The following is a 22,906-nucleotide window of genomic DNA, read 5'->3' as shown; positions in this document are numbered from 1 at the left end:
GCTTTCTCGATCAATATCCATACTAGAGGTTTGGGGTTCGATCGCGTGAATGTATAAATGTGTCGTTAAATCCGCCACCACCCGACACAGCCAACTAGTAAGGGGTTGTCACGTAAACAGAACGTGGCAATTCGTCACTAGTACAGCACTAGTGTGTAGTGTATAGTAGTGGTGTATAGTGTAGTGTATAGCGAGTATACTAGTACAGCACTAGTGCATAGTAGTGTATAATGTAGTGTATAGTGTAGTATACTAGTACAGCACTAGTGTATAGTAGTGTATAATGTAGTGTATAGTGTAGTATACTAGTACAGCACTAGTGTATAGTGTAGAGTAGTGTATAGTGTAGTGTACTAGTACAGCACTAACCGGTGTGTTGGAGAGGCAAGCCACAACATTTACAATCTGAGTACGACGTTTCGCCAATAATTGCAACTAGCTTCATCAGGCGACAGCCAGACTTGTGGAACAGTCCACCTGTTTCGTTCCTTATATAGAGGCGTAGATGTGGTGGCCAATTCGTTACTGGTACAGCACACCGGTGTGTTGGAGAGTAACGAATTGGCATGTTCTGTGCACGTGACAAACCTTACTAATTATCTGTGTCGCGTGGGTGGCGAGTTTAGCGACACATTTATATATTTACGCGATCTAACTCCCCCCAAAAAAACCGACCTGTATTATAAAGAGGTGAACCAAAAGCTGAAAAGTGCGCAAAGAAGCACGGAGAGATTGCACGCTGAGAACGACAACGAGACACGGAGAGAGGAAAGCAGCGTTATAGAGACATCACATTTGACTGCTCTAAAAAAAACAAGCAAAGTGGTCTTGGACAGGACGCAGCATGGCAAGCAGGGACGACGGCTGAGGGTCGAGACTGGTGACGGAAGGGTGGCAGCACAAAGGAAGAAGCAAACCCCGTCGAGGTGGAAGTATGAGATCAGCTCGTGTCGCGGGAGCGAGACGGGTTTCGGCCATCGAAGGTCCAACGTGATAAGGCGATGGGCACGTGGGGATGCCTTCATCCAGCAGTGAATACACCATGGCCGATGATGAACAGAAGTCAAGCGATATTCAATCGTGGTGCAACGGGTTGTGTCCATTGTATGGTTATAGTGCAACCCTTAAATTGTCTAACACTTGGAAGCGCAAGTTAACCAATATCTAGCGTTACTAACATGGCCCATGTCTTGTATCTTGCAACAATGCTGATTGCGTATGATGCAATCGGAATCTTACACAAAGCAGCCCTTCCATATGTGTGTGGAGGTCACGCATTAAGGACCTGGGTGGTAAGTTGCGCATCAGAAGCAAAGTGATGATTACGCTGTTTTGATGATGCTTATACGACGACGTTGTTGATGATGAGATGCTGCTGCTAATGATGATGATATTGCTAGCAACGGTGTTGATGAATGTTGATGATGCTGCTGTTGATGTAGCTGCTACTGACGATGACTTGAAGATAACGATACTATCGATTCTGCTGACGGTGTTGCTACGACACTCTATGTACATATAAATTACCAAAGTTTCGCTTTTCTCTCGGTTACAAAAATATATATGTATATTTAAACGTGTTAGTCTCCACTCTCTGAAACATCACCCCGCGCAAACGTCAGCGACACCAGCGCTTCGATAACGACACCTCTGGGCACTTGCGGTAGACACGACCGCGCTTCGCTCTCACAGGAGCTCATCAGCTGAGCCACGCCAATCAACAGACTGCCAGGGCACGTCCCGATTGCTGTAGGCGAGAAGGCCCCTCTTCTTCCAGACTCTTGCCTGTGTTTCTTCCTTCCTTTTGAACGTGAGAGGCACTATCCGCTCAATGTCATGGATATAACGGGGCCTCTCAACATCGTTCAGGACAGCAAGGTGCTGCAGTCTGCGTTGGATGATCGCGCCCGTGCTGCTGCTGCTGGCTGCATGCCGCTGGAGAGCTTCTCCGATGTATTTTTTTGGGGTGGGGGGCGGAGGGGGGGGGCTGGTCGTGGCCGCGTGTTCTTCTGCACGATGTCCGAAGTTGCGTTTTATGTGCTGGGTTAAGTTTAGCTCCGGAAGAATCGTCCCCATTTACGATTTATTTTAGCGATGCGTCCGAACAAATTTGGACAGCTCCCCCCCGCCACCCCCAAATCATCGAATCATCGCAGGTGCCAAACAATAACAATAATGGTCCTCTTGCGCAATAAACGGTGTCCTCTACACGTGAGTGACGAGAAGACCGACGGTTTGGAAAGTGCCATTCTCAGAGAGAGAGAGTGCTGTGGGTACGATGGGGGGGGGGGGGGTATCTCCAAGAGACGCAACGTGGGCGCAGCCGCGACACGTGCTTGAGAAGCATCCTCCCCGTGGAGCAGATCCGCCACGTGCTCATCCCGAAATAAATCAGTCACGGATTACAGCATCGTGCTGCTAAAGAAGCGTCACAGGTGCGTGTCGGTGCTGGCTGCACGTAATCTGTTCTAAAGCGCCACCGCAGTGTGTGTGTGTGTCCACGTGTGTGTGTGTGCCCATTAGAACAGGACTTGTGCCGTGACCCCCTGTGACCTCTTGCCGCCGAGCCTTCGACAATTCGCGTGGCCTCAAAGTGCACGTAGCCAGCCCAATAGCGCCTTAAGGACTGGGCACCGTTGTTGTTGTCGTTGTTGTTGTTTGATAGTTCCTGCTCACGCCGTGTACGCATTCGGGTCGAGGCGAGCCACGAGCGCATATGACGACGGGAACGGCAGCGCGGGTTTCGTCGGAATCGGCTTCCACACGATGGGCTTCACGGGGCTCGCTTGCAAAAGCCCCGCCGCCTTCAGCCCGGCCATCCCTTCCCCGTGCAGCAGCATAGGTTCGATTCCCCGCTCGGTCGTGCCCTGCAGGGTTCGCGCCTCGAAGCGCGTCCAAAAGTCGTAGGCGGACATCAGTCGCGACGCCGCCGCCGCCGCCGCGGTTGGCGAAGCGGGGCCGATGTGCCCGACGTGGCCGAGCTGCGGTGCTGGCAGGGAGCCGAGGTACCGCGCTGGGGCTGGGTAGTAGGAAGCGGCGGCCGCGTAGCACGAGGCGCAGGGAGAGGCCCCGCTCGCGTCTCCCGCGTACGAGGCGGCACCGCAGTACGGCCGAGTCGGGGGGTGCGCGGCGCACGCTGCTGCTGCTGCTGCCGCTACGGCGGCTGCGGCGGCGTCCGCGCAAGACGGCGGCCCCTGCAGGAAGCTCAGGTGGCCCTTCGACATCTGCACGAGCGGCTCCATTCCCTGGAGGAGGAGCAGCTGCTGCTGCTGCTGCGGCGACTGTCGTTGCTGTGGCGGCAGCGGTGGCAGTGGTGGTAGCGGGGGAAGTAGTGGTTGTTGTTGTTGTTGGTGGTGGTGCTGCTGTTGCTGTTGTTGTCCAACTCCAGCGCGCGTCGCGAACTGTCGCGTCGCGTCGCGCATCATCGCCCGGATTCGGTGGTCACCCGGCGCGACGAGCGACGCGCCGAGGGCGCCTCCTCTCTCGCCGCGAGGTCTCTTCTCGGCCGGCTCCGGCTCCTTCCAGAAGGACGCGGGCAGCTGTCGCTTCCTGAGCGGCACGTTCTGCTGCTGCTGCTGTTGCTGCTGCTGTTGTTGCTGTTGTTGCTGTTGCTGCTGCGCGGCGCCGAGGGCGCGGAACGCCACGGGCGCGGCCCCCGTGGCCCTGCGCGAGGGGTCGTGGTGGGAGATGGGAGGCCTCGAACGAGCAGCTAGCGGTGCCGACAAAGACATCCTCTGGTCCCCACGATCCGCCGCCGTTGCGGTTGCCCTCCTCCCCCTCCTCCTCGTCGTCTCTTCCTCGTCGTCTTCGTCGTCGTCGTCGTCTTCGCGGTCTTCATCCTCCTCGGCCGAGAAGCGAGGCGGTTGCTTCAGCCTGGCGCAGGCAGCGGACGCGCCGGGGAAGGGACTCGGGATGAGAGCGAACGCGTTCGACTCCCCGTCGCTGCTCTCCGCCGACGATGAGAGCGCCGAGCAGGCGGGGAGCGAGGCGGAGCGAGGGTCGCCTCCGCACGGCGTCGGATGCCGCCCGGAGACTGCGCCCGAGGCAGAGGACGACGACGAAGACGACGACGAGGAGGATGACGAGAGGGTGCCCCCCGCGGAGGTAGCTCCAGATCCGGAGCCCGACGCTCCGTAGATCGCGCGCTTCTGCGAGAAGCGCTTGAGCTGCTTCTGCAGATACTTGCGGTGATCCACGGATCGCTTGCACGGCGTCGACTTGTCAAGCGCAGCCTTGATGTCGCTCGAGGCGAGGTTCACGAAGTTCAGGAGCGTCTTCACGTCGCTGTCACCGCCGCACTGAAGCGCCATGGCTCGGCCTGCTGGAACCGCGGGTGGCTCGTGGCGGTCGCCCCCCCACTCCCCCGGCCAAGAGCAAAGCGCTATCGTCGACGGACAGAGGCAGTGGATGTTGAAGTTCCCGTTCCGATTGAGAGTTTGGAGGAGTCACGAAGGCGCGCGGTGACCGCCGGAGTGAGCGGGTCGTGGGTGGCGAAACGCGACGCGTGATTTATCGCTGTGCTCGCTGTGCCCCCCCCCCTCCCCCACCCCCCACCACCCCCCACCACCTATCTCGCCGTTCGTCTCACGCAGACTGCGCCGGTGCTCTCAGCGAGCCGAGACGAGTGTCGTTGCATTGCGAACTTCTCGCAAGGGACATCTCTCCTAAATGCGCGAAGGCACTAAACGCGGCTACGTCATCGCTCTGCGGACTTGAAACACTCGCAACGACGTCGTAACTAATAAGCAAAACAATCGGGAGGAGGATGGGGGGTGGGGTGGGGGTGGTTAATTCTAAATCGATTAGGAAGAGCGAGGAGGCCGGCGGCGAAGGAGACGGAGCGAGCAGGGCAAGTGGAGCTCCGCGCGCAAGTGAACACAACGCGCGTGCGTGCGCGCGCGACCCGAGTTGATTTCTCTGCGGTGTCGCGCGCGCGCGCGCGGGCACGCGACCCCCCCCCCCCCACTGCCCTCCCCCCACCACCCCCCTGGTGATCACGGCACGCACGCACGCGCGCGCGCGCGCGCACAAAGTTTGCCGTGGGTCGGGGGGTGCGGGAGGGTTGGGTGGGTGGCTGCTGCTGGTGGTGGTGGTGGTGGGGGGTAGGGGTTAGGGTGGTGGTGGGGGGTGATGGAGGAGCGTGGTGCGATTTGGCAGTGTGATGTTGACGGAGCGTGTCAAGGACCGCCAGATATGACGCTCACGATAACCGTGCGTAGCATAAAGTAGTTGCAGTATGAGAATTATGATGATAACGATCATCATCAACGTGACGATCATACATGTTCGTTATTTATCATCATAAACTAGACACCATGTGCTGCATAACAGCATCATAAACTAGATGTCTGCATTATTATCACCATCAGAATCGTCATTATACGCCACGCACACTCAGCATAAACCGGGCACAATCATTCTGCGTTTTGCGACGTCACAAACTCGGTAGCACCATCAGCACAAACAGCACCCATACCGCCTTTACGACCACCACCACCACCACCAACCACTACCACCAACACTGCAGCCAACAACAATCCAAAGCGCCACGACCACCCAAGTTCAAGTAGATTCTGTTTAACCAGGTCGCAACTCCAAGAGGCCAGGATCGGGATTATCATTTGTCGAGATTGACCACTGCCACCACTGCCACCACTGCCGAATCTCATCTCACCTCTCCCACCACTTGGCCCCGACCGCTCCCTCTAGAATTGCGACTCCCTCCCCACACCTCTCCCGCACCTCTCAGCGACGATCTTTAAGCCACGAGACGCCTTCTGTTCTCCGTCGCGCGCTTTTGGATGCGCTTCTGCGGCCGTCTGGAACGCTCTTCCTTCCGATATTAGGAAGCCACTGGAGTTATGCGCACTTTTAAATCATCATCTAGATTTACAAACTCATTTCTTTGAAACTGCGTTTGGGTTTAGTTTGTTGTCCTTCCCCTGCACCTCCAATTAGCACGTTTGGCTACGTACGGTGCGAAAGAAGTTCAACATACACGCAACATGCATTACTCAGCTCCCTGCATTACCGGAGTCATCTTCTGATACCCGAGAATAAACCGAGATTCGGTCCCGAATCCTTCCTCTTCGGTTCTACTAGCGCGGGAGGCGTTTCATCATCATCAGCAGCAGGAGCAGCAGTATCATCATCAGCAGCAGTATCATCAGCAGCAGCAGTATCATCAGCAGCAGATTCATCATCATAATCAGCAGCACGCAGCATCATCAGCAGCAGCAGTATCACCATCAGCAGCAGCAGTATCATCATCATCAGCGGTATAATCAGCAGCAGCATCATCATCATGAGGAGCAGCAGAATCATGATCAGGAGCACCAATTTGAGCAGCAGTTGCATGATCAACACCGTTTGTTATCATCGTGAAAACTCCGTTATCTTAATTTTCATGGAAAAAAAAACATTATTGCAGCAGCAATCCTACGTTATATACATAATCATGATCATCATAATATTTCAAATGAGTGTAAAAATCATGTTTCATCACCACCGCCATCAATCATCTCAGCACGACCATCAACTTCAGCGCGCATCACGACACGCGATTCTCCAAACCCACTGGCAAGCAGCCGCCATGCCACATTTCCATCGTCAACAAAAAGCAAACCAAGAACACTGGGCAAATTCAACGGTTCAGGCCATGCTCCTTCGTCAGACTTAAACAGAGGGAATCCGATGGGACGTGCATCGCTTGGAAGGTGGGTGGTGAGAGTGATGGGAGGTGGATAAGGGTGCAGGAGCGAGTGCAGGGTTGAGAGCAAGTGATACGACGAGAAAATAAGTGGAAAAGTAGAGACGAGAGGATGGAGAAGGGAGATAGAGGGGAGAGAGAAGGGAGAGGAGGGAAGGGAGAGGGAAAAGAGAGAGAAGGGAGAGAAAAGAGAGAAGAAATAAAACGTGAAGAATATGATAATTGTTTTTTTACCCTTTAATCTGGCAACAAAACTGACACCTTTTTTGCCAGATGAAAGAGTAAAAAAACAATTATCATATTTTGTTACTGGCAAATGAGGCTCCAATGGTGTAAACGTGAAGAAGTGGGGAACTAAGAGAGAGAATAGAGAAGACTTTTGACTTTTAAACAACTTTTATTTCCGCCAGCAGCAACAGCACTGGAGGCGATTTCGATTCGAAATACACGAAGTCACCAGCAACACAAATGAAAATAAACGCTACAAATCCACGCGCTGTGGCGCTAAATGCACCGCGCACAACACGAAAGAAAAGTCACGTGGCGGTGGTGGTGGTGTTCATCGCGCACGCCTGGTGACGAGCGAGCGCTTCAGAAGGTGAACACGAGGGTGCCGTATAGAGAAGAGAGAGGAGAGCGAATGAGAGTGAATAGAGAGGAGAGGGACAGAGGAGTGAAGCGACGATGGGAAGAGACGAGGAGAGAGGGGGAGAGAGGAAAGCGTGCAGAACGATAGAGAGCGAGCGAGAGAGTGAGCGAGAGAGTGAGCGAAAGAGTGAGCGAGAGAGTGAGCGAGAGGTGGGGGTTTTACATAAAGCTAAGTAAAAAAAAAATTACGAAATGATGAACGAAGCAAAGTGCCGAATACACCGAGCATCTTCTTGTTTCCACTGATCGTTAAAAAAGAGAGTGAGCGAGAGAGTGAGAGCGTGAGCGAGAGGGGGGGGTTACATAAAGCAAAGTAAAAAAAAAAATTACGAAATGATGAACGAAGCAAAGTGCCGACTACACCGAGCATCTTCTTGTTTCCACTGATCGTAAAAAAGGGAGAGAGAGAGAGAGGTGGGGGTTTACATAAAGCAAAGTTTAAAAATGTAAAAAAAAAATTACGAAATGAACGAAGCAAAGTGCCGACTACACCGAGCATCTTCTTGTTTCCTGTGATCGTAAAAAAAAGGGAGAGAGAGAGAGGTGGGGGTTTACATAAAGCAAAGTTTAAAAATGTAAAAAAAAAATTACGAAATGAACGAAGCAAAGTGCCGACTACACCGAGCATCTTCTTGTTTCCAGTGATCGTAAAAAAGAAGGGAGAGAGAGAAAGAGGTGGGGGTTTACATAAAGCAAAGTTTAAAAATGTAAAAAAAAAATTACGAAATGAACGAAGCAAAGTGCCGACTACACCGAGCATCTTCTTGTTTCCACTGATCGTAAAAAAAAGGGAGGGAGAGAGAGGTGGGGGTTTACATAAAGCAAAGTAAAAAAATGTAAAAAAAAAAATTACGAAATGACGAACGAAGCAAAGTGCCGACTACACCGAGCATCTTCTTGTTTCCTGTGATCGTAAAAAACAAGGGAGAGAGAGAGAGGTGGGGGTTTACATAAAGCAAAGTTTAAAAATGTAAAAAAAAAATTACGAAATGAACGAAGCAAAGTGCCGACTACACCGAGCATCTTCGTGTTTCCTGTGATCGTAAAAAAAAAGGGAGAGAGAGAGAGGTGGGGGTTTACATAAAGCAAAGTTTAAAAATGTAAAAAAAAAATTACGAAATGATGAACGAAGCAAAGTGCCGACTACACCGAGCATCTTCTTGTTTCCACTGATCGTAAAAAAAGAGAGAGGGAGACGGCGTGGAGTGATATCGTAGCGCTGCTACCCTGGACGTGCCGTTCGTTCCGTCTCCCAGCCAACGCGACGCGCGGAGCGAGGGTTTGCACCACGGTGGCTGCGGGTCTCTTAGGTGGTCGAATCGAAAGGGGAATTCTTGAGGATGCGACAAGTTGCCTTGGCAACTGCGTCGCGAGAGAGAAAAAAAAGAGGGCGAGAGAGCGAGAGAGAGAGCGAGAGAGAGAGAGGGCGCAGCGAGACAAACAAAAAAAACCTCAAAAACGAAACAAAAAGGCCTTGAACAAACCCCACTCCTTCTGTGCCTGTGCAACACATACTCCACTGCTGGATGAAGGCTTAACCGACACGCTGCGTTAGTCATAGGAGGTGGGGTGGGGTGGGGGTTGTGACCATACTTCACCCGACTGGTTAAGTGTGTATTCATTTTAATTTTGTACCTACGTGACTTTACCGAAAAAAACCTAAGAATATGGTTAAGTGTGTGTTGTCAGTCATAGGAGGTGGGGGGGGGGTGACCATACTTCACCAGACTGGTTAAGTGTGTGTCGTCAGTCATAGGAGGTGGGGGGGGGGGGTGACCATACTTCACCAGACTGGTTAAGTGTGTGTCGTCAGTCATAGGAGGTGGGGAGGGGGTTGACCATACTTCACCAGACTGGTTAAGTGTGTGTCGTCAGTCATAGGAGGTGGGGGGGGGGGGAGGTTGACCATACTTCACCATCTTCGTTAAGTGTGTGTATCGGCGAAGCGCAGCCTAAATAAATGGTACAAACGAAACCGCGTGACCAACTTGGTGTGGAGGGGAGGGGGAGGGGGGCTTGATCCAGCAGTGGACAGAGAATGGCTGGAATTAATTTATTTTAAATTTGCGATTGTGACCACCAAACTCGCGTCGGCCGAGCAATCACAGAGATCGCAGCGTTCGCCATCGGTCACATCGCTGCGGCTGTCGTGCAAACTTTATTGAACAGCAGAGTTGATCAATTAAGCAATTAAACACTCCAGCGGTCTTTCCCCCACCCACCCACCCACCCCACCCACCCAGCTCCTCCCCGGAGTGTTTTCGATGATTTTTTTTTAGAGGCAGTCAACTCCGTACGCCTGAACAGCGCCGCATAAACACCGCCACTGTTTCTCGAGTCGCGAATCCTTTGAGTGGCCAGCTCTCCCTCCCCTCCCTCCCCACACTCTCTCTCTTCCTCCCTCCCTCTCCCTCCCTCTCCCCACACTCTCTCCCTCTCTTGTTTCCTCTCCCTCGCTCTCTCATCTCTCTTCTCTTTTCAGGTCAAAACGTCAAAGGCGATGGAGGTGGGGGGGGAGCTCGCGAGCGGCCGCAGTAGGAAGGAGAGAGCTGGGGGGGGGAAGAATTGGGGGAAGAGAGAGGGTGAAAAAGGAGAGTGGGGAGAGAGAGAGAGCAGAGGGGAGGACAGAGGAGCAGGAGAGAGTGGGGGGAGAGGGGAGGAGGAGGAGAGGGGAGGAGAGAGAGTGTGTGTGGGGGGGGGGGTCCCGCAAATAACCATGGTACTTGCGGCAGTGCGCACAAAAATCTTGTCTTTATGTTTGCTTCCCAATTGAGTAGCACAATGGACTGAATTGCCCGCTGGAAAACCATTACAATAGCATAGAGACTCGCGCGCGCAAGCCGCGTTTGTAATCAAACAGCCCCGCACGGGAGGAAGGGGGGGGGGTGATGTGAGAGTGAGAGAGCTGAGCCTCTCATACACACACACGCACACACGCGTATACATAGAGACTCGCAGATTAAAAGACTTCGGGGACACACAGACTCACACATCGAGAGCTTTAACATACTCAGACACGCACAGATATATATACAAACGTGGACTTACAGGCACGGGCATTTCGTACAGGCTAACATAGACGTATGGGTTTACAGACACAGACATTCATACAAAAACAACTCATGAAGGCGTACAGATATACAGGGTGCTTCAAAAAAATGTTGACAATTCTGAGAATTTGCAACAAAAACCACAAGAAATGTGCCGCCTCCGAGCTCTGGAGACCACCTGGAGAAGATTCCAGGCCACGCGTTGACAACGATGGCGAACAAGTGGAAACTCTGACTTGTTGAAGCTATTAACATTCGACATTTGTTATCATGTTACAGAGTATTATTTATTATCCGTTCTTTTTCCATTAAAAACGACAGTCCCATATAAGTGTTGACAGTTTTTTTTAAGCACCCTGTATACGCATACGGGAACACACATAAACATACGGACGTATATTTTTGGATACAAATTCAGCAGCCAGGCGTTGAGCGGTGCTCCTAACAATCACCCGAGCTCTGCAGTCCTCTATATATCCGGGTGCTTTCAGACGATCAACACGTGGATGGAAACTTGGGTGCCCGGAGAAAACTCAACTGCTTCTTGTGTTCAGTTTGTTGGCTACGTACAGCACGGAAGACGTTCAACATCCAGCGGTGCACACAAGTAATAGATGATATTAGTCCGCACCTTCCTGTACCGACTTCTGCTTATAGCGAGCCAGGGTATGACACCACCTCCACCTCCTCCTCGCCGTCCACGGGGAAGGGAGATTTACGCCATCAGTTGGTGATCCACCTACCCTCGCTGCAGCCTCCACACTGCTGGATTGTAGCAGGCAGCAACGTGTATAGCCACCACCACCACCGCACGGTTGGCCTCTGTAGATGCCACGTGAAAAAGGCACGTGATGCAGTGGAAATCGATGCAGTCATTCAAGCTCTCATAAACCGAAGTCAGACGAGGAGGCATTCTTTCCGCAAAAGTTATTGACGGCGACAGACCCAGTAAACACGAAACGTTGGGCCAACGTTGCCTTAACGGTCCATGTTTACTGGCGAGGTTCAGATACCGATCGCCACTGATGTGAAACCGGGCTGGGAATTCCACTCAGGTCGCCAGTTTAGCGCTATGACTCGTTCTAGGGTTAAAGTTAGGTATAGTGCAATGGCTAGTTTTAGGGTTGATGTGAGGTCTAGTGCAATGGTTAGCGCTGTGGCTAGTTTTAGGGTTGATGTGAGCTCTAGTGCAATGGTTAGCGCTGTGGCTAGTTTTAGGGTTGATGTGAGCTCTAGTGCAATGGTTAGCGCTATGGCTAGTTTTAGGGTTGATGTGAGGTCTAGTGCAATGGTTAGCGCTATGGCTAGTTTTAGGGTTAAAGTTAGGTATAGTGCAATGGCTAGTTTTAGGGTTGATGTGAGGTCTAGTGCAATGGTTAGCACTATGGCTAGTTTTAGGGTTGATGTGAGGTCTAGTGCAATGGTTAGCGCTATGGCTAGTTTTAGGGTTGATGTGAGGTCTAGTGCAATGGTTAGCGCTATGGCTAGTTTTAGGGTTGTTGTGAGGTCTAGTGCAATGGTTAGCGCTATGGCTAGTTTTAGGGTTGATGTGAGGTCTAGTGCAATGGTTAGCACTATGGCTAGTTTTAGGGTTGATGTGAGGTCTAGTGCAATGGTTAGCACTATGGCTAGTTTTAGGGTTAAAGTTGGGAATATTGCAATGGTTAGCTCGAATGCGGACGCTGGCGTCATTGCGAGTGATTGGGCTTTAATACAACCGCATGTGCCGTCTTAGCATTGGTGTTCGGATTGTTGTTGGGACTACGAATTGTAAATGCTAGTGCTGTGGATTGTTAGGGCTAGTGCCAGTATTCGTGCTATGGATTGTCAGGGCTCGTGTCAGTGCTAATGTTAGAGCAAGTGTCAGAGCCAGTGCTGCGTATAGACGGGGCTAGTGTCAGTGCTGATGGGGCTGGCGTGCGTGTTGACGTTCGCGTCCATGCGAGTGAGCCACAGAGCGGAGAGCCGAGGGACAAGTAGCAGGAGGCGCGGGGAGGAGGAGGAGGAGGAGGCGGACCGCGGTGGGAGGCACAAAGGGCACCGAGTCGGACAGGGCGCGCTGGAGGGAGGCCTCGGGAGGAGTGCCGAGGGCATTTTTTCCTCTCTGAGTCGCGGGTCTCCATGGAGGCGGGCCGCGTCGCACAAAGACACCGATCGAGCACACTCCACTTCCGTCGCCATGAGCGCGGCCAGAACGCAGGAAAGCAGCCGTGAGCAGAGGCGTGGGGAGAGAGGCCAGAGGGGAGGAGGAGGGAGGGAGAAGTTGGGGGGGGAGAAGAGGATGGTGATGATGATGGTGATGATGCATGTCAGGAGTGTAGAGATGATGATTGATGACTGATCATGACCCATGAACAGAGAGAGAGAGATATACTCCTTTATGTTGTAACAGGGAACGAACGTGAGAATGAGGGAGCACAGGGAAGAGATGTGGAAGATGATGATGATGGTGACGACGACGAGAGAGTGATGCAGGCCAGCAGCAGTAGCAGTGAGGATGATGGATGGTGATGATGATGTTGATCACAAGAGGCCGACCACCAACGTCGAACTCGCGGGAGGAGGCGACTCACAAGGTCTAAAAACACACACGCATGGACAAAGATAGAGATCCCCCGTGTAGCCTTGAGCAGACTGTTGGGACAAGGGGGCTGTTAGCAAGCACCGATGGAAGCCAACACCGGCGCACGGGGAGCGTGGTGTGGCTAGCACCACCACCAGGCTGGATGTTCACACGCCGCAACTCGGGACTCATTTAAGGCTGAGTCGACCTGGCGGGAGATCATGACCGGCTCAGACAATCTTCACTGCTGTTGGTGGCTGTGAGCGGGAATCGAACGCGGGTCGCCGGGTTCGTAGCGCAGGGTGGTAATCCGCTCCACTATCGCTCCGCACAAAGACAAAGATGCACCGTATAGCATTAACAGACTGTTGGGGCAAGTGCTGTTAGCGAGTAGCACCTATGAAGGCTGGTACGGCACACGAGGGGGTAGGTGACCAACACCACGTCCCGCCGCCTTTGTCTCCCCAGTGGCGATGTTTACACACCGCACCAGGTACTCATTTGAGGCTGAGTTGACCTAGGGGAGGCCCAGGATCGGCTCAGATAATCGTCACAGGTGTTGGTGGCTGTGAGCCGGAATTGAACTCGGGTCGCCGGGATTCGTAGAGCGTAGTGCGCTAACTACTGCGCCACTACTCCCGCCACACACACGAACACGAACACGTGGTGTGTCTGCCCCAGTTGTAACGGGAATATCTCTGCCTCCACAAACATCACGCGAGACGCATTTAAAAAGCATCACACCTGTGCGGACCCAGAAATACGGGTGATTTGTGTGCCGGCTCGACTGTGTTCCAGCGTTCAGTCATTCACTCGCTCATTCACCCACTCACTCATTGTATTCACGCGCTAATTTAACAATATTACATTAAACTCACAAAATATTTCACTTGCTCACGCAATCCCTCACTCACTTGCTCACTAACCGTGTTATTTACTAGCCCTCTCACACACTCAGTAATTACCAATCTCTCACTCACTTGCTCACTAACCGTGTTATTTACTAGCCCTCTCACACACTCAGTAATTACCAAAATCTCAGTCGTCAAAGTTTTCACTCACCACCTTACTTACTCAGCCACTCGCTCACTCACTCACTCACTCAAATTTTCCCGAACTCGCCAAATCTTTTTCACCGATGCATTCACGTGATTTTTCACTCCCGTCATCCAATCTTACTCCTTCAATATTTTATTCACTCGTTCACTCAATCATTAAATCACCGACAAACTCACTCAATCTCTTACTCATTCACTCTTCAAATGTTCATAGTCACTCACTCAATCTTTCACGAAGCAAACCTCTCACTCACCCGTCCACCCAACCCAGCCATTCAACCAGAGCCACTCATGTCGTTTCACTCCTGCCGCCTGTCATTACGGCAGAGACACGCGTTGACGGTGCGCGTGCGAGAGTGCACGCCGACAACCGCACACCGATGAGCTGATAACCCTCACCCAAGAGGTGCTCAGACACCCACGCCTGCCATCGGAGGCTTTGTGATCGTTCACGTTAGCGAGCACCTGTGGCGGCCAACACGAGCCACAAGGGGGGGGGAGGGTGGTGTGACCAGGGCTTATGCCCGTTTAACTCTGTCTCTCCCAGTACACATTTAAGGCTGAGTGGACCAAGGGGTCGACTGGCATTATTAGAGATTTTTGTAAGAGTTCATAACCGAAGTAAATAGGCACTATTGGAACCTCATTTGCCAGAAGAAAAAATATGATAATTGATTTTTTACCCTTTTATCTGGCAACAAAACTGACACCTTTTTTTACAAGGAGTCATGTTTGCATAGACCACAATACCTGCAGTCAGAGTTATGTTTTTTGTTTGCATTACGACTGCAGGTATTGTGGTCTATGCAAACATGACTCCTTGTAAAAAAGGTGTCAGTTTTGTTGCCAGATAAAAGGGTAAAAACACAATTATCATAAATAGGCACTGTTAAAGAGATTTGTGTTAGTCGTTTGCACGAAACATTTGGCCGGTTTTCAATAGGACGAGTCCCGAATAACACCTCAACATTATACCACGAGTTCGTTCATATTGGATCGTGTTTATAAGAGTCACAGTGCCCACCCCCTTCGTTACGGACAGGCAGACGGCAGAGCTAAAGCATAAATGCTTTCATGTTTAGTTGAAAGGCATTGGGAAAAATTAATATAATTAACATTATTTTAAATGTTACAAAACATTTCTGTGCATTTTTTCGTGGGAGGATATTTGGCCATAATTGTTTACGGGCCAGAGCAGAAATTAGTGCCACGTAAGGTAGCAAAACGTTAATGCTGCCGATGTATTTACACGGCTAATGAGAGTGACATCGCCTTGATGATCCCACTCGCTTGAAATGGTTATCACATAACTCACCGTTATTGGTCACATCCAGAAATTGGAACCGCGAAGGTTGTGCCAGCTCAAGTGAAATATCTGATAGGAGCTCGTGGACTGTAAACCACACCACGCTGGTCAGTGCGGGTTGGCGAAGGCGGCAAGCATAGTCGTGGGACCATCGTGCAGGAGATTTTGTCTGCACTGCCCATTGTTTTACAAAACGTATTCATCAAGATCACTTAGTTTCAGTCGAGATCTCCGTTAATGTTGGCCGCAGCTTCACTAACACGAGTGTGATAAAACGAATAAAAAATTACTTGCAATTAAAAGCAAATCCTTGCTAGGGGCCGCCGACCCATAGTTACTTTGAGGTCGGTTAAAATGTGTACCGCTTTATTGCAAGCCTTCAGTGTGGTTATCCAACGAATAGATTTGTTCACGCGATGGCAATGCGGAATTTCCACCGCTACGTTCCATCAGCGAGGACGCACACCGCACCAACGCTAGTTTTGCTGCGTATGGAGACAATGTAACTTGATGATCGGACGAAGGTGGAGATTAATAACACTCATCATTTGTTTTCGATCGAGCGCCCTGCGCGCCAGGGCATCTCAGAGCGCTTTACACGCGAACCCATAAAAATATCTCCGTTAATACAGAAATCATTTCGTCAGCAGAGCGGGAGCAAGCGGCGGGAATCCGGCGGTGTCAAGCAGCAACGCCAATGATTGACACCATTGATGCTCAACATTTAGCGCCATGTGCGCGTGGCATTCCGCAGGGCTCGCCTTACGCGTTGGGCGCAAGCAATGAAAAAAAACCAAAAAAAACACGCACACACGCACGCACACACTCAAAGATAAAGACAAAGATCCCCCGTATAGCCTTAACATACTGTAGGGGCAAGTGCTGTTAGCGAGCACCTATGAAGGCCGGCACGGCACACGAGGGGGTAGGTGGCCAACACCACGCCCGGCCGCCTTTGTCTCCCTAGCGGCGATGTTTACACATCGCACTAGGTACTCATTTTAGGCTGAGTCGACATAGGGGAGGCCCGGGACCGGTTCAGATAATCGTCACTGGTGTTGGCCGTGAGCGGGAATCGAACTCTGGTCGCCAGGTGCACAGCGCAGCGCGCTAACCGCTACACTATCGCACGCACACACACACGCACACACACACACACGCACGCGCGCACTCACGCGCACACACGCACAGGCACACACACACGCACACACACACACGCACAGGCACACACACACGCACACACACACACAGGCACACACACACGCACACACACGCACACACACACACGCACAGGCACACACACGCACACACACACACGCACAGGCACACACACACGCACACACACACACGCACGCGCGCACTCACGCGCACACGCGCACACGCGGCGGTGCGACAGCGCAAAGTAAAAAAAAACCCATCAAGATATTAAAAGCTGATCTGGCTCTGGGAAGCGGAGAGGGACATCAGGGCCATTAGCAGGGGTCCGGTGTCGGGACAAATTTAGTCGGGGTGAGATCAGTGAGAAGACGATCGCATGAAGTCACAGCCCTGCTTCGGGTCTCTTTGTAAACATTCCTTTGCTGCCGTTGTGCGAAATCTGCTCTGGCCGGCGAGGCATGCGCCCACTAACTCAATTAAGCATCTCATCGCGCACACACGGGTCACTGACCTATCCGCGTCGAGTTCGAGTGTTCTCCACTGCTATTCGCATGTGTGGGAGTCCAGGCGGATGAAGCCGGAGTCTTTGCCAGCACATACCGTGCAACATCCCGAAGCTGTTTTGGGAAGAAAAAAAATTGGATCTGCCATAACCAGTCACGTGTATTGTTTATGCCCGTTCTCGAAGCGCACTTGAGATAGTTTTTTGTTTGTTTGTTTTGTTTCAATAAGTGAAAGGTAAAGGTACAGCCCTGCAATGACCAGTTCACGTGGGTGCAAGTGGAAGGGGTCCACTAGAAAGAGCTCAAGAGATGTGGGGGCCCCCCACACTTTAGCCCGGCATGCGCGCCATGGCGATCCACTTAACTGTTTTTCACCAATTTAAACTACTAGTTAAGATACAGGCAGTGGGAGGGATTTAATCGGCTTCTTTGTGTCGTACGGCTGATGTAGACGCAGAGCAACAACTACAATTTCATATTCAGGTGGTCAAGCACAGACAACCGCGTCAGGAGTAGCAGAGTTTATCGCTCCGATTTCTCCTTCGAATTTGTGGATCGGGGTATTGCGTCGTTATATGTTGTATGCTATGTTCTGGATGACCACAGTCGCACGTCTGCCATGGTTTGTACGGATGCGTTTTAGGGTGGACCATGAGCTTCCTGGAACATCAAAACCAGGGATCTTTTAGGATTTAATGAACTTGCACCATTGTTTTCACTGCCACGTCGGGAGTTAAGAGTCGAACAGACAGCCTCTGGATTGCAAGTCCAGTGTGCTAACCATTACATCACGGCAGCATGGTCATCCTTGATACCACTCACTGGGTTTTAATTCAGCCATAGGAGAAATAATAATATAAAAATTCGTATAAATGTAACTTTTCATTTTTCAAAATGGAATTATTCTCTACAGCCTACTGGTGTCGGTGGACCGATCAATGCTTTGTTTCAGGGGTGCCACGGTGGCGAGATGTTCACTACCTCACTTGGTATACAGGAGGTCGTGGGTTCGATCCTGACCCTGATTCCTGTAGTATATTTGGAGTTTGCATGTTCTTCCCGTGGTCGCATGGATTTTTCTCCGGGTCCTCTGGTATTTTCCTCGACATTTAGAAACATGCATTGAGTATTTGGCTGCTATAAATTTCCATGTGATAAGCCACTTCGTTAAGCAATCCTTTGTGGCCAAGGAAGCTTCTCTCTATATATATGAGTGGGCCTTACCTGGTAAAAATGTTTTTAATTCAGTGTTTAGTCTCATCCTTGCCACGGCTGTCTGCAGTCGGATGGGTTTAATCACGGACAGAACATGTTTCTCTTTTGGCGAGAAAGATACGAACGCCGCTGAGATGGAGTGGTGATATCAGCTTGCGTGCAGGTGCCAGACGCTTACGACGCAAGCCGTGAAGTAAGGCGACGGCGTGGGGAGTGCTTCATCCAGCAGTGGATTGATCATGGCTGGTGCTGTCGATGATGAGTTTGTCTCACACTCACTGAACCATAAAAACATGCATTTGAAAACCGATATAACTTGTTTTAATGCATACATTTTTCTCCACTTACACGTTTCCTTAATTTGCCGCATGAAATAAAAAGGCATTCGCTTGAACAGAAAAACAAAATAAAAATTGGAAACCTGGAAACTATTATTCATTTTAAAGAACGAATGTTTATTGTCAATAGAGTACATCGACGTGGCTGCAAAGCTGGAGCGTGACACTGCTCGCTATTCGAGGCTGCGAGCTCGTGTTTCACTTGTTGGCCGCTGTGTTCAACTCCAGCGCAGCGACTCTTGCTACCACCAGCTGCTCTCAGTGATGGATGCTGCACGAGCAGGAGATGACGAAACTATAAACCCTAGAAACAAAACGCGGCCAAAAGCTAAAAGTCCATACGCTGCAAATGGGAAGAGATGCAAGCGGTTTTGGAGCGGAGTGCGAAAGCTCGATCAATGTTAGCACATCCCTAACCATAACTGACTATCCGACGAGTTGCTAATACTAGCCCTCCCTCTGACCATAATAATATCCTTACCGCTATCCAACCAGCCACCAGTACTAGTCCTACCCCTAACCTTTATCCTTACCGCTAAACTAAGCAACCAACCACGAGTACTAGCTCTGCTACGAACCCTAACCAACTAGCTAACCAGCCACCGGCACTAGCTCTATCCCTACGTCTAACCATAGCTTTACATCTGACTAGCCAATCAGTAACTAAAAACTATCCCACCCCAAACCCTAATCAACAGGACAGTATAGAGCCCTCCCTCTGGCCCTAACAATATCCTTACACCTAACCCGCTAGCCAACCTACCACTACTACGAGCCGCACTCCTAACCCCAACTGACTAGCCAAACGTCCACTAGTACCAGCCATCTCACTACCCTCAATCCCACCTTCAGCATTCTATCGAAACAATTTTTCACGTTCTGCCCGCCGTTCAGTTTCAGTGTTGGCATCACGTGGTGGGCGAACTGCCGCCGTTTAAACGCGCACGAGGCGCGTGTGTGAGCGTGTGTGAGCGTGTGTGTGTGTGCGTGTGTATGCGTTTGTGAGCGTGTGTGTGCGTGCGCACGCCGCTTTACGATCACTTGGCAAACGCGGCGGTGGCGCGCGGGCAACCGCGGAGCTCAGAAGGACGGGTTCCCGAACCCTGCCAGCTGCTGCCCCTCGTGGATTTCGCTCAAGAGCAGCTCGTCCTGCAGGTTGAGCTGCAATGCAAACGCACAGACAAGCGAGCGGGGCCCGACAGGTCAAAACGGACATCGTCCCCCGTACGGCGGTATTCCCGTTCACCAATGAAGAGGGCCAAATGATCCAACTCTTGGGGCCGGTGCGGGCGAAAAGTGAGACGCGGGCGAGTGCACAGCGTGCCGCGGCGTCACGGGACCCGCTGTCTCGTTAAGAGCGGGGGGGGGGGGAAGGGGGAGTTCTCGCAGTAAAATCCGAGACCCACTGACATGAAGTCACTGTGGAAATAGCACGTGCCCAAAAAGGCTGACACGGAGCGGGCTATAATGGTGATTTGAGTTGGGGACGTGATGGCGTTGGGGCGTTGTGGGGGGGGGGTGGGGTGAGAAAAAGGTTAAGGAGAGCAGGCTAAGCGCTTGGTGGTGGTGGCAGTGCTAACAGTTGTGGTGGTGGTCGCGGTGGCATTGGGTTAATCGCTGCCTGGCCCAGTGCGGATTATACGAGGGCGCTTGGGACACGCGATAGCCAACACATTGCGCTCGTCACTCACATGCTTCCGGGCTGCAAAGTCGGCAACGCGCACACCCCGTAAATCACACACGTGCTTGTGTTACTTTGGTTAATTAAAGACTCACCTCAAAGTGGAAAGTATACGTTCTAAATCGTCGAATGCACCGACACGGATTAACGCTCATGCAGAAAGAAAAGAAAATTGTAATGCTATGGCAAGGGCAAATTTGCAGGCATTTGCCTGGAAATCGGACTGCGCGTATAATCGGAGGGGCGATTGAGTTATCCCAGTGACTAGAAGAGGCAAAAGCACGTTACAACAAGCTCGTGGGCCTCGCCGGGTGTACATTACGCGCTCAATTCATGCCGCTCATCGATAACGAGGAAATGTGCACATACAAGTACGGGCCTTTTTATAATTCCACTGCTGGATGAAGGTCCTTCCCGCACCGCGCGAGCCACGGGAGTTGTTTGATCATTACCTCCCACGCTGGGCAGTGCAGATAGCGATAGCAGAGAGCACAGACACTGGGACAGAGTACAGCGCAACAATGGATTATGCTGCACTGCCCTCTGCTGAGACAGCAGCCCCCCAGCCCCCTACAACACCTGGATTATGCGTGGGTGTCACCCGTTCAAGCACTATGCAGGCTCCACAGCTGCTTAGTTTCTGACACCGAACCATGTGCGTTCTGGGTGATGTGATGATATGCAAACGGCAAACATTATTGACCAAATGAAGCTGGTTGGAGGATGCCCTGCAGAGATGGCACAAACCAGCTGAGAGCCTAATTGAGTCTCTTTATGAAGCGAAACCTGGGGGATAACACAGCGAGACATTACACACGCACACAGACAACACAGTGCAACAACTTTGCCACAGTAATCCATCAGCTTTGGTCCGGAGCTGGCTGTGACCTTGTTACGAACGTCCCCCATCGACGGCGCTTGCACGCGAATGGTTTGCGCGCGCACGCACACAGCCGATCTGGTGACCTCCGGCTCTACTCCCGTCAGCCGCTCAGTCCGGCTGTTAGAGCTCGCGCCAACAGCGACCGCATTCCGCGCACCGCTGTCGTTCCGCACCTATCCGGGGAAGCATTCTTCTCCTCTAGCGCCAGCCTCGACGCCAACGTAGGGCGTGCACGTGCCCTGTCCTGTCTGCCGCTGCCATCGCGGTGCTAAAGGAAACCGCCAGTGCCCGCCCTTTGACCTTTTGTATCTCATCGCCGAGGTGCGGACGTGCGCGCGGCCGAGCGGGGATTGTCGTGGCACGCGCGTCTCCCGTTCTAAGAGTGGATGGACGAGGGACGTTGAGGGTTTTGTCAGGGAATGTGGGGAAAAAAGACACGCAGCGCTTAGCGTGCGAGCTGTGGACTGAATTTCGATTTAAAGCTTTCGTGACTGCAGGGATTCATCTTCTTGGTTCTTTCGGTAAAGTCACGTAGAAGGGAAGTAATAAAATAATAAAAATAAAACATAATAAAATAATTCTCACGACGTTTCGGCCACAACGCAAGCAGCCGTCCTCAGGTGAGAACCAGGTCTGTCGGGGAGACAGCGTCTGAATGAAACAGCACCACGCTTGGAGCGTATATTTAAGCTGGGTTGGAAGGGGGGAAGGGCGCCATGACAAAAGAAGTAGTACTAATCACATACCTGCATTCCCATAAATATGCTAAATTCCTCTTGATATGCAAATTATTTTGTCAAGGCGTCCTTCCCCCCTTCCAACCCAGCTTAAATATACGCTCCAAGCGTGGTGTTGTTTCATTCAGACGTTGTCTCCCCGACAGACCTGGTCTTCACCTGTGGACTGACTTCAGACAATTTTGGGGACGTGTGGATGTGCACGGTGTCCACAGTGATCTCCTCACCAAATCGAATAAGTGACGTTTGATGAGGTAGCCAGGAGGCTTAGAGGTCAGAGCGCTGAGCAAGCACTGCTGAGATCCTGGGTTCAAATCCTGGAAAGCCGCCTGTCATTAAAGGACAGGGAGCATGGTACGTTTGGAATACCACTGGGAGCCATAAAGAGACAGAAATAGAAACACGTGGATCAGAGAAAATGTGCAATTAAGTGACGTTGTATTAATTCACCATTGGAACCTCATTTGCCAGTAGCAAAATATGATAATTGTTTTTTTTACCCTTTTATCTGGCAACAAAACTGACACCTTTTTTTTACAAGGAGTCATGTTTGCATTCACCACAATACCTGCAGTCGGAATGCAAACAAAAAAAAACATAACTCTGATAATGTATGCACTGTCCGTGCAGCGGCTCGATGGGCTCTTTGTGTTGCGAGACAATGGGATGGCGACGGCATGGGGAGTCCATCATCCAGCAGTGGATAGATGATAAATAATGATGAAGACGACGACTTCTGTGTCATCCACTGCCTTCCTCCCTCTGCCTCCCGAAACGCTTGCCTCTATACCGGCCTCTATGCCTACTTCTATGCCTGTCTTTGGGGCCGTTCATAAATGACGTCACGCGATTTTGGACGATTTTTGACCCCCCCCCCCCTAGTCACACGGCGTCACAAAAAGTCAGCTCTGCCCCCCTCCCCCCCCAAAAAAAAAACATGCTACAAAATTTTGATTAAAAGCTTTCGTGACTGCAGGGATTCATATTCTTGGTTCTTTCGGAGATTTTTATTATTGTATTAGTTCCCTTCTACGTGACTTTACCGAAAGAACCAACA

At 51.4% G+C, this 22,906-nt stretch overlaps 1 protein-coding gene across 1 annotated transcript in view; it reads right to left on the bottom strand.

The window, feature by feature from the left end:
• Window positions 1-18,639: 18,639 nt before the first annotated feature.
• The window catches only part of CFAP70 (cilia and flagella associated protein 70), a 36,037-nt gene continuing 31,770 nt past the window's right edge, over window positions 18,640-22,906 (bottom strand). Inside the window, 1 exon segment of the mRNA XM_078868231.1 lies at window positions 18,640-19,709. Coding sequence (XP_078724357.1) covers window positions 19,629-19,709 — 81 coding nt within the window. The 3' untranslated portion in view covers window positions 18,640-19,628.

Source organism: Lampetra fluviatilis, chromosome 25 (assembly GCF_964198595.1).
Source record: "Lampetra fluviatilis chromosome 25, kcLamFluv1.1, whole genome shotgun sequence".
Taxonomy (NCBI): Eukaryota; Metazoa; Chordata; class Hyperoartia; order Petromyzontiformes; family Petromyzontidae; genus Lampetra; species Lampetra fluviatilis.
Note: the sequence above shows the minus strand (reverse complement) of the source record. Positions and strands in the feature narration are given on the sequence as shown.